The sequence below is a fragment of the Poromitra crassiceps genome, assembly GCF_964638095.1.
Source record: "Poromitra crassiceps genome assembly, chromosome: 28".
NCBI lineage: Eukaryota > Metazoa > Chordata > Actinopteri > Beryciformes > Melamphaidae > Poromitra > Poromitra crassiceps.
The window spans coordinates 16,066,650-16,078,781 of record NC_139651.1 but is presented as its reverse complement, the minus strand read 5'-3'; the positions used below and the strand labels follow the sequence as shown (position 1 = coordinate 16,078,781).

Here is a 12,132-nt window from a genome sequence, read left to right as displayed (position 1 = left end):
CTGCTCGCTACCCAGGCACTTATGTATGTACTTAACCTAACTAACTTAACCTAACTAACTATCCGGTGTGCACAACATTGTCAGACTAAACTCCGGCTGACACCCCAAAAAAACCTACAATCCGCTACAGAAAAATGTATATTGTTTGTTTATTAACTGGCCCCTGGCCTTCTATCATTTCACGAAAGTGGCCCCCGGGCAAAGCAAGTTGAGTATCCCTGGAATAGACATTCTAATGAAAGGTGTGAATAGACATTCTAATGGCAGGTGTGAATAGACATTCTAATGGCAGGTGTGAATAGACATACTACTGTACTCTGCACTACCCTACTAACACTACCCAGTACCCTATTAATAGGGCCTTTGTGAAGAGTACTGAAGAGTATGTCAGCATTAATCAGAGACTGATACAGTACAAACCGTAACATTTTTTTTTTTTACTGGAATTGCAAAGACTAATTTTCCAAGGGGTGGGCAGGGTGAGGGAAAAGGTAGGGATAGGAAGGTGGTAGAGAGTCGGGATTCGAGGGGTGCGTTGGGTTTGTGGCTAGGGGCATATGGGGGGGGGGGGTGGGGACAGGTTGCTATAAAGCTGAATGGCTACACACCACTGCGCCGTGGACTTAAAGGTTTGCCGTTGTCATTTCAAGTGTGCAAAACTTTCTTACAACAAGAGAAGCTCAAACACACAAGCACAAAATAACTGAAGCTAGAAGTAATATACCCTGTGGAATGGCCCCGCCCCCTACCTCTGAATAGCACTTGAATTCAATATAAGAACACTTTTAATTGATTTGATTTGATTTGATTTATTGATATTATTTATTAACGGTGCGGTGGAAAGGTTCGGCATGGGCCAAGGAAGAAACTGATTACGTTTCCACGGCCACTGTGCAAAAGGGGGCATGTCTTTCCATACACACACACACACACACACACACACACAAACACACACACACACACACACACACACACACACAACACACACACACACACACACACACACACACACACACACCAGCAATCTCTGTTGCCTTGTCCCCCTCTCCTTAGATGACTGTCCACCTGCACCGGCGCCCTTTGAACACCGCATTGTCAGCGCCAAGCAGGTTCCCATGGGCTCCTATTACAGTGTCAAGCCCAATGAGGTTCTGGGAGGGTAAGTCCGTCCTTTTCACTTTGGCTGGTGCTGTCCAAATGATCCTGTCAAGGCTGATCGTATTATTTGAAACAACCTTCAATCAGCCTGATAGAAAAAGTGCACTAAGTACAAGGAGGTGCTGAGTGACTGAGCAAATTCAACAGAAACAGACAGAGAAAGCTGCTAAAAGGTCAAAAGGTCACTCTTCAAATACTTGGCAAAAAAAAAGGTTTTATTGGAGAGAAGAGGGAGACAGGGGACCTTTGTGTCTCATTACTACGACTCCTGATGTTGATGAGCGTCTGGGGATAAAAACACTGAATATGTCAGCTCGACTTCGAAGGGCAGTGCTGAGTAGGGGTGGGGGAAAAAATCGATATACCATAGTGTCGCGATATTTTGCCTGACGATATTGTATCGATATTTGGACACCAAGTATCGATACAAAAAAAAAAAAAAAATGCAGGCCATGCCATGCCAGGCCACCGGGCATCTGCCCGAAGCGCCCGATGTTGCAGTCCGCGCCTGCAGTGGCGTATTGAGTACAGAGAAGCTTAATAATGTAGCCTACATTTTGGGCAAAAACAAAACAAAACAAAAAAACACTGCATGTTTTACTTCCGGTGAGGTCAAGGAAAAGGAGTTAGACAATATATTGAAATATCGCAATATTCAATATATCGCAATATTCAATATATCGCAATATCGGCGATATCGCAATACTATCGTATCGTGACTCAAGTATCGTTTTAGTATCGTATCGTGGGCATCTGGTGATTCCCACCCCTAGTGCTGAGTGGAAACGTTTGCACAGGACACTTGGAAATATCTGTACTCAGCTAGATGCCATCTGGCATTAATATGATGTGCATCCCATAAATGTCTCACTGGTGTCTGTGCACCATAATGTGCGTCATAATAAAATGCTTTGTAAACAAATAAATCACCTTATGATTATGCTTTTCTAGACACTTTTTACTGGCTAAATCACAAATTCTATTTCCTAGACAAAACTGCCATTATCTTGGTGTGACGTACGACTGATATGGGTTTTTGAAAGCCGATCATACCAATACTGATCGTTTTGGACTGACCCTGCTGAATGGCGATAATGTATTCAGTCTTTAATCTTTAATTTCAACAATTTTCAAGCAAAAAGGTTGAGGGCGTCCCATAGACACCCATTGTACTACTGACCAACTCTATACTTTAGTAATTGATCAAACTACTTCATATCCATCGTATTGGTGGACAACACATAACTGGCCTATATTCAATCTTCCTAAAAGGACATCTGTCCAATTTAGACATCCAATATATCAGTCTAACCCTAGTGTGACAACCACAGAGGGTTCATATATCTCCAATCCTCTCTGGTCCTCTTAAGCCCAAACACAACTCATTAACTGGGGTTGCCCACCGTCTATTTATATGGCAACCCGCGGCTTGATTTGGCTTCAATATATTGTCAGCTTGGCACCTGCTCAGTCATCTCTGTGCTGCGACCGCAGCGCTCCAGATCATAACGAGAGATGAGAGCCCTGCAGTCCCCGGTGGTAACTCGATATGGCATTCACTGGATAGAATCAGAGCGGCGATAGCTAGCGTGGGCAGAGAGATAGCATGTACAGTACGAGCTAGTGCTCAACAGTGTAGGGCAAGTTACTTTGAAAATGTAATATACTACTAGTTACTTTCATTTGAAAGTAATAAGTTACTTTACAATATTACTTTCTGTGTAGAGTAACTCATTACTTAATACACTACTTTTGTTGCATTACTTTTACCAAAACAACAGCACCAGCAGAATGACATCGCCGCCTCGGAACCATCCCGAAAAATAATTTCAACCGCCTTGAAGTCAGTGTAAACCAACCAAAATTCTAAATGTTATCCTTTTCCTTTGTTATTGTCATCTATAGTGCAGTTTGAGTAGGAAATTATTGTATCTTTATTATGTGCTTTGATTTAATAAAATGTAACTCAATTTGTAACTTGAGTTACTTGACAAAGTAACTGGTATAATATTACTGAAATCATATGAGTAATAAGTTATATTACTGAGTTACTGCTAAAAGTAATATATTACATGTAATATGTTACTTTTGTAATGAGTTACCCCCGACACTGGTGCTCAACACTGACTGGAGTTTGAGTTCTACCCACCATGCATTGCAGAGCTGCTCTGGAGGCGGTTCTCATGACGTTAGCGTGTAACTCTAAAGTTCCATCGTTTTTCTGCTTGTTAGACTGAAGCGGTTGAAAATGTCCGAGCACTCTCGCGCTACAAATCCATTTCTTTTTGTTAGTTATATTTTCATCAAAGTTTGTTCTTTGCCGTTTCAAATTTGCGCTCGACAAAACTGTGGTTCTCGTCTCTCCGCCCATGAATGTTTAAGTCAACCAATGAGATGACTTCTGCATCCAGAGCAGCTCAGCTTCCAGCAAATATTTGTATAAGTGAACAGCTGGTAACACAGACATGTCTAAGCCCTGTTCAGGCTACAAATACACTCTGGCTGCTCCTCAGGTTATTTTGGGCAGGCGTTGAGAGGGCTGCATTTGCATGCAACAACATGGTCAATGCCACTTCAGAGGAGACACGGAGACACTGTGTCTGTCCCCCTCTTCTTCTCAGCATGGTCAATGCCACTTCAGAGGAGACACCGAGACACTGTGTCTGTCCCCCTCTTCTTCTCAGCATGGTCAATGCCACTTCAGAGGAGACACTGAGACACTGTGTCTGTCCCCGTCTTCTTCTCAGCATGGTCAATGCCACTTCAGAAGAGACACAGACAGAGATGTCTTGCTTTATAGTATGATTCTAGAACTAGATCACGTAAAGAATGATTATTATAATCATAGGTTTCACTCTCACTCCATGTACAATACAGAAAGTTCAGTAATCCAATACTAAATCAACAATATGTAGGCCTTAAGAGTGTCTATGTGGGGGTCCATGACTTGATTAGGTCTGGTCTACATACAGCTAACTAATAACTGCATCAACCCCATACATCATACCCCATACGTGCTGAAAAGGTGATCGGATGCAGCCTAGCCTGGGTAAACCCAGCCTCCACGTGACCTCTATCTACTGTATGTGCTATCAGTCACAACTGATAGAGGTCACGTGGAGGCTGGGTTTACCCAGGCTAGATGCAGCCCGCCATCCCTTCAGGACCTGAACACTGCCACAATGCCGACCCTTCCCACCCAGGCCACAAATCCTTTGAGGCTCTACCCTCAGGAGACTGAAGTCTGGCAGAACCAGAACATTCACGTCACAGGGACAGCTTCTTCCCGACTGCCATCCGACTCTTCAACACGAGAACCAAAAGCCCCGACAACGGCGTTTCCGCTAGCACTCACAGCTGCAGGACATCGTGTCCTTTAAGATTTCAAATAAAGGACAAAGGGTATAAATTCAGGACACATTAAATCTGTGTTTATTGAGCTTAAAAACCTACGCTGCGCTATGTGGTGTGGCGATGGTCCAGCTGGTCGTCTCGTCCAGGCGGAAAACACTAGCGTCCCGATAATATAATAGATCCATGCGTCCACGTTGACAAGCAGGCAGAAAACACTAGCCTCTAGCTACGTTAGCAAACAGGCAGAAAACACTATCCTCTACATTAGCATCAGGCTACAGTTCTCAGACGATAGGATAGCATGCAAAACTTTAGCCGTACAAACACACTTATTACAAATGAGTCAGGCTAATAAGAGTACTAGAAAATAGTAGACTTGGCTTGCTTTGGGTAGCTACCCACTAAATTAAGAGGAAAACACACGCGCTATAGACGGTTTTCACCTGTGTGTTGCGCAATAGCCACAAGTCCTCAGCACGGCTGTATTCAGACCCGAATTATAAACTGGAAACCGGAGTACGTTATAAACGTTATAGTCACGTTATAAACAACTAACCAATGCTGGGGGTCCGTATGGAAACACTGTTACTCGAAATGGTTAAAAGTTAAATCACTTTGGTTATTCAGTGGTTCGTTACTTTACTGCCATGTAAAGTAACTAACGTTAGCCGCTAGCAGCATTAGCCACAGTATCCGTCTATATCAGTGCCCCGGTGCACAGCAGTGAGCGCAACACAAACCTCACTGCACTGTCAAAATCCCAACACTCAGTCCCGCCCAGCTGCCCCATTAGTCAATAGCATTTTTAGACTGATCTAAACTGATCAATCAGAAGCAGCTAAAGACGAGCAGTACTAGCAACTATAGTGTTACCAAAACTATAAAGTGACAGGTCAATATTCTTGACTCGGGGTTTAACCCCGGGGTTACAATAATTAATAGCATCGGGACTCGGGAGATCATTTACAGGACACGGTGTCCTGCAGATTTGACAACAACGACAACGGAAACCCTGCCCGGCAAATCAGGACTATCACTCCCCCCATCTCCCGGTCCCGCTTGAGCACAGCCAGCTTGGTAACACCCCAAGCCCCCCCCCCCCCCACTGACTTGTTTTTCTAGACAGCTTGATCTTCTACCACTGATGTGATTGCCATGCTGCATACTTGCACTAAGACAAATTCCTCGTTGGTCATTTGATGATTTCCTGTGTCTATGAAAGTGAACGATGAACTTGAACGTGATGTCTGTGTGTGTACTACAGGGGGCGCTTCGGTCAGGTCCATAAGTGTGCCGAGCTTTCCTCAGGTCTGACCCTCGCTGCCAAGATCATTAAAGTCCGAGGAATGAAGGAACGGGTGAGTGAACAACAGCGGGCTCCGCCCCCTCACCGACATACCTTCTGCTAGGGTTGGACCACGATGAGGGTCTGGTGTAGACGGGATCTGGTCCATTCTGTGTCGTCCACCTCTGATATGTTGCACTTGGGGTGGGGTGTGGGGGGGTGCATGAAAATAGTCCAATTTCTGTCGTTGTGTGTCATCCATGCTCGCTGTGGTGTTTACACACACACACACACACACGTGCGCGCGCGCACACACGCACAAGTGCACGCACACACACACACACGCACACACACACACACACACACACACACACACACACACACACACACACGCTCTCAGGTTCAAGTTCAATCGTATGTCCCAGAAGGGCACATTGGGTTGCAGCAAAACATAGCAAACAGGCATAACATCACGCAACATCCTGGATAAAAACACAAAGTGCAGACACAGTTAAACACACTATAGAGACACTGCGTAACGCGTCATCATTCAGAAGCCACGCCCAAGACGGGGGAAAACAGAAAGCCCCCCCTCAAATCCTGGCGTTCTCCTATGTCACGTGCACGGTTGCGTGTTGCACACAAAGATATACGGAAGATGAACACTCCAACTTACTTCCTTGACAGCTAGATCCACATTTTTCTTCTCGCCAATTCTCAACGGCTTCCTTGTTTTGCTCAGGAGTACAAAAAAACTTTAACTGGCGATTTTTTACATTTGTTGTCTGCGCAGCCCACCACACAACAGCTTTTAGCTATGTTTAATTCAAGGAAAATGACGCTGGTGTGTGGAAATGAACGGAGCCTTTCCCCCGTGATGGGCGTGGCCTATTTCATGCAGTGTCTCTATAAGTACCAAGTAGCAGTTTAAAGTGCCAGTGTGGTTTAAAGTGACCAGTGCAAAGTGCAAGGCTATAGGCCAAAGTGGTCATTTTGACACTCAGCAATACACAATTAGAAAAAATAAAAAGCTACAACAGTACATATTGTAGTCCCTATGCTCCCACTCACTCTTGGTGGGTGGGGGACGTGCTGCATTTTATGCAGCTGGAGAAAATTAAGCACACCCTACGAGGCTCCCTGCACAAGGACTATAAAATCTGGCAGCCTTTTTCAGAATATATAAAGGGCATCCAAATTATCCCGCCAGCTCCGGACTGAAGAACCTTTGGTCCCTCTTGATCTTGTCTTGACCCCGATCGACAGTATCTGACCTCTGTATAAGCTACTTCTACTTCTACTTCTTCTAAAAAAAACAGTACATATTGTATAAAGGAACGCAGCAGACCAAAGGCCAAAGTGGTACTCTTTACAGCACTAACTCATTACAAGAAATAAAAAATGCTACAATACATATTGTATAAAAGAACGCAGAAGACCAAGGAAGATTCACAGTTTGCTACTTACATATGTATGCCAGTATAAGATGAGTTCAGGCAAACTGAACATCATCGTCATAAAGGCCTTACCTTCTAGTCTCGCTAGCATTTAGGGCTTTAATAGAAACGCACAAATAAATTTTTGTACCTGTTTTTCCTAGCTAGGGGAGAGCGGAGCCGGAGGCCGGATGGGAGTGGCTCATACTCTGAGCTCTCTCTCTCTCTCTCTCTCTCTCTCTCTCTGTGTGTGTCTCTCTCTCTCTCTCTCTCTCTCTCTCTCGCTCTCTCTCTCTCTCTCTCTCTCACTCTATTTCTGTGTGAGGGCAGATACACACATCTTGATGCCGCGTGAAAGAACACATTCTCATCTTACTCTTCAATCTGCGTAGAACTCAAACCTTTGACATTTGGCTTGCATTACAAATCATAATCTTTTTCAAGTCAACACTATAATGTTGCATTTGACCTTGTAAACAAAAAGCTGCTTTTTATATACGCTATTGGGCCTTCAAAGTGTCCTCTGAAACTAGGCCTGGTTTATATATGGCTTGTGTTCCTGAAATGAGAAGATTAAAACTTTGTCGTAGAGCTAAATTAAATACTTTAAAATGCTTTGAAATATTGACCGTTGAGCCTTGACATCGGTGCATATTTGAAGGCTGATAATTCAGCACCAAAAGGGGTTACAGACATGGGACAGTCACGGTTTTAACTTGACAACATTGACAGACATTCATTTTTACACACACGCACATGCACACACACACACACACACACACACACACACACACACACGCGCGCACACACACACACACAATTTTTTCACATTTTATTCAGAGATTTTTTTGTCAGTTTCAAACGATAGCAGAATGCTAGCCTACTCATGATGTGATGATCGCTGAGGATGATGGGTAGGCTAATGTAGCATTTAGCTATCATTCAAAACTGACACACACACAAAATTCTCTGAATCAAAATGTGAAATATTTCAAATGGATGGCCATAACATGAACCTATCGCATTGTTGAGTATCAAGTACACTTTCATGTTTTTTTGAGAAATGTGACTATCTTACAAACTGCTGTGAGATTGGGTTGTTCAGCGCTAGCCACATCCATAGCAACCACCTAGCAACAATGGAAAGCCTGAATGAATCTTCATAATAACTAACAAACTAAACATCATATAGCCTATTCACTGAAAGCAGACTATAAAAATAAAATTTACATTTCGCACTAGAAATGTTATCAAAACAAATTGTAATGCCGAAACTATGGTATTTTCCAATGAGAATAAAAATAATGTCAGCCATTTTTAGTGTTTTCGTTGCAGTGACAGAAACGTGATAGTCACGTAACACTAACAGCACATCTACCGACCTGCATCTACCGGGCTCCCCCAACATTCACAGGGGCAAAAGGGTGAGAACAGCTTCCTGAACCTACCAGTAGGTGTAGTAGGCCCCTAATAGCCTATATATTTGGCACCGGCAATAAACAATCCTCTGTCACCATTCTTGCCTATTATAAAAGATCCAAATATCAAAAATGAAATGTCATTTGCACTAATATAATTGCATTGTTGTCTTTCTCTCTGTATTTCCCTTAACAATAAGGATGAAGTGAAGAATGAAATTGGGGTTATGAACCAACTCAACCATGTGAACCTGATTCAGCTCTATGATGCGTTTGAGTCACGGACGAACCTAACGTTAGTCATGGAATAGTAAGTTTCCTAACAGCAACAGTTGTACAACACTGCAGTGTTTCCCCTACCATTCTACAGGCCTGGCGGGCCCGCCAGGCCAACGACGCCCCCGCCAGGCCAGATTTTTCTTTGCTCTCCCCAAAATTTCAATAAACCTTTACGGCATATTGTTACAATACAACAATACTGGTGTTGACAGTAATAGAAGATGCCAAATCATTCAAAAACAATAAGAATTTTGCTTTTAGGAGCATCGTGCCAGCGTGCAGCGCTGTTCCAAAACGTGTCAACGTGTGTCGTCGCCTGGGAAACGCACATCCCCATAATGCAACTGTTCGCATCGCATCCCATAATAGTATGATGATACTTGGGATGCCATTGCGAACATAGATGCGAACAGGTTAGCTAAAAGTTTAGCGTCGCCAGCGAGGGCCCCCACCGTTGCGGTCGGGGTACATTTCGAAATCCCTCCAGGCCTGACACATTTTCTAGGGGAAACACTGATTATTTTCCCATCATCTTGCTCTTGTTGTGGCTTTTGGTTGGTATCTTGTCTGATCTGATCTTGTCCTTGTCTCTTTGTGAATCGGACAGCGTGGAGGGCGGCGAGCTGTTCGACCGCATCGTGGATGAAAGCTACCAGCTGACCGAGCTCGATGCCGTTATCTTCACCAGGCAGATCTGTGAGGGGGTCCAGTACCTTCACCAGCAGTACATCCTCCACCTGGACCTCAAGGTAATGGTGATGACGACATTTTCTGAATGCCATGCTCAGTGAAGAGGACTTTACCTCTTATTTTTCATGTCTTTAATATCCTATTGTGGAATGCGTACAATAATCCACTGACCTAAATAATATGGTCGCGGGCCGCCAGTTGCCCACCCCTGGTCTAAGTCTTTTCATTTCATTTCATTTCATTTCATTTATTTAATGTGACTCATTGACCATGATCACATGGTATGGAGCACAAACAAAACATACAAAAACAATATACAATGGCACACGGCATGGCTAGTGCATGTCATTTGAACAAAGGCAGGACATTCTTCAAAAAGGCACCTAATTTACACATGACTTTTTGTCTGTCTGATTGTAGTAGCAAAATCAATTTAAACATAGATGGACGAGTTAAATAATATCTGGGTAAATATAACTGTCTGAAATTCAAAATACTTACATTCTTACATTCAAACAAAACATGATACTCGTCTCCCACACAGTTGTCACTACAGAGATTACAGATCCTCATACTTCTATGCAGTCCTTTATATCTGCCAACAACCTTGGGGATTCTGGTGTTATTAACGCTGAAGTTACAAATTGCATGTCTATGCCTCTGGTTTACATACAGCAGATCATTTTCCAGTTTAAGTTCAAATGTCTGACTCCCTGCAACCAAATCTACCTACGGGTACAAAATAAAGTAACCTTGACCTTGACCTTTGACCCTGGCCTTGTTATTTCCACTTGCGTCCATCTCAGCCAGAGAACATCCTGTGTGTGAGCTCTACAGGAAACCAGATCAAGATCATAGACTTTGGCCTCGCCCGCAAGTAAGTTCCAATCATGTTCCAGTGCTTCTACCACAGTCTCTCCATACTACCACAGTCTCTCCATACTACCACAGTCTCTCCATACTACCACAGTCTCAGATAAGAAAACAAAGGCAGATTCATATAGTTGCTGAGTTCAGTTTGCTTCAAATGTATCGCTCTTGGAAAGCTCACAAGAAAGGGACATATTCTTGAAACTAGACATTTTGAATGTTAAACCAGTGCTGATTTCCTCCTGTTTTCATAACTATAAAAATATATTTTTTTTCTTTATTTCTAGCGTGCCTCATGCACAATAATTGTGAGACTACCATAATAATGCTTTATTATAGTAGTCTCACAATTACTCAAGTGAGATTATCCAGAGTTTCAGATTTTAGGGTGTTTTTGGCATGAAAATGGTCCAATTTAAAGAAAGCGAATATTGACATTTCTCCCCCAAGCCTATAGATTGACTTCTATTTGAACTGTTGGATCTATGTGGTTCCTTCAAGCACAAACCATTTAAACGGATAGATTTGTTTCAGAACATTTTGCCCTTTTAGCATAAACACCTCTGTAGAAGCTCGGTACTAGTCCTTCTCAAACATGAACCTGGATATATAGGCTACAAGGAAATCATGTTACTTGGGGATATTATGCAGTGAGTGGCTCCAGGTACCAAGAATGACATGAAATATTTAGTCCCATTTATCTTCACATCATTGGATACCAGTGCAATTCATAATGATTTCTCCTTTTACATTTTAATAATCATCTGGTGTGTGTGTGTGTGTTTGTGTGTGTGCGTGTGTGCGTGTGCGTGTGCGTGCGTGTGCGTGTGTGTGGCATCTTGTCTCCAAGGTACCGGCCACGCGAGAAGCTGAAGGTGAATTTTGGGACTCCAGAGTTCCTCGCCCCCGAGGTTGTCAACTACGACTTTGTTTCATTCCCTACTGACATGTGGAGCGTTGGTGTGATTACGTACATGCTGTGAGTCTCTCTCTCTCTCTCTCTCTCTCTCTCTCTCTCTCTCTCTCTCTCTCTCACACACACACACACACAAACTTGTATTTACCAGCTCAGTGGCCTTGTGGTCTGAGTGTCCGCCCTGAGACTGGGAGGTCGTGAGTTCGATCCCCGGCCGAGTCATACCAAAGACTATAAAAATGGGACCCATTTGCCTCCCTGCTTGGCACTCAGCATCAAAGGGTTGGAATTGGGGGGTTAAATCACCATGTGATTCCCGAGCGCGGCGCACGCTGCCGCTCACCGCTCCCCCAGGGGATGGGTCAAAGGGGATGGGTCAAATGCGGAGAACAAATTTCACACATTGTGTGACAATCAGTGGGACTTTACCTTTACTTTTCTTTATTTAACTCTAACGTGTGAAGACGCTATTATCAGAGAAACTGTTATCATGTTACTTATAGACCTTATTCGATTGACGTCACTCACGTACGGGCACGCCCACTGCCGCCATGTTGTTGTCATAGCGCAGCCGCTTTAAGTGACAGCCTATGTAAGAGCAGAGTTTATAGGAAGCTAGCCGCCGTTAGCGTTACCTGTATCATTCCAATTGTGTTCGGATGGTGACCTGCGTTACACACGGCTGTAGTAATGACAGCAATAAAGTCCCCGTGGTTTGTTTCTATC

The 12,132-nt window shown here is 43.6% G+C and overlaps 1 protein-coding gene across 1 annotated transcript in view; it reads left to right on the top strand.

Moving 5' to 3' along the window:
* mylk3 (myosin light chain kinase 3) overlaps positions 1-12,132 on the top strand; it is a gene marked incomplete at its 5' end in the record, with an annotated part of 52,031 nt that overhangs the window by 20,058 nt on the left and 19,841 nt on the right. Inside the window, 6 exons of the mRNA XM_083662171.1 lie at positions 1,054-1,159; positions 5,777-5,870; positions 8,852-8,961; positions 9,538-9,679; positions 10,427-10,497; positions 11,341-11,469. Of these exons, the coding sequence (XP_083518297.1) occupies positions 1,054-1,159; positions 5,777-5,870; positions 8,852-8,961; positions 9,538-9,679; positions 10,427-10,497; positions 11,341-11,469 (652 nt within the window). The remainder of the gene's footprint in view (positions 1-1,053; positions 1,160-5,776; positions 5,871-8,851; positions 8,962-9,537; positions 9,680-10,426; positions 10,498-11,340; positions 11,470-12,132) is intronic.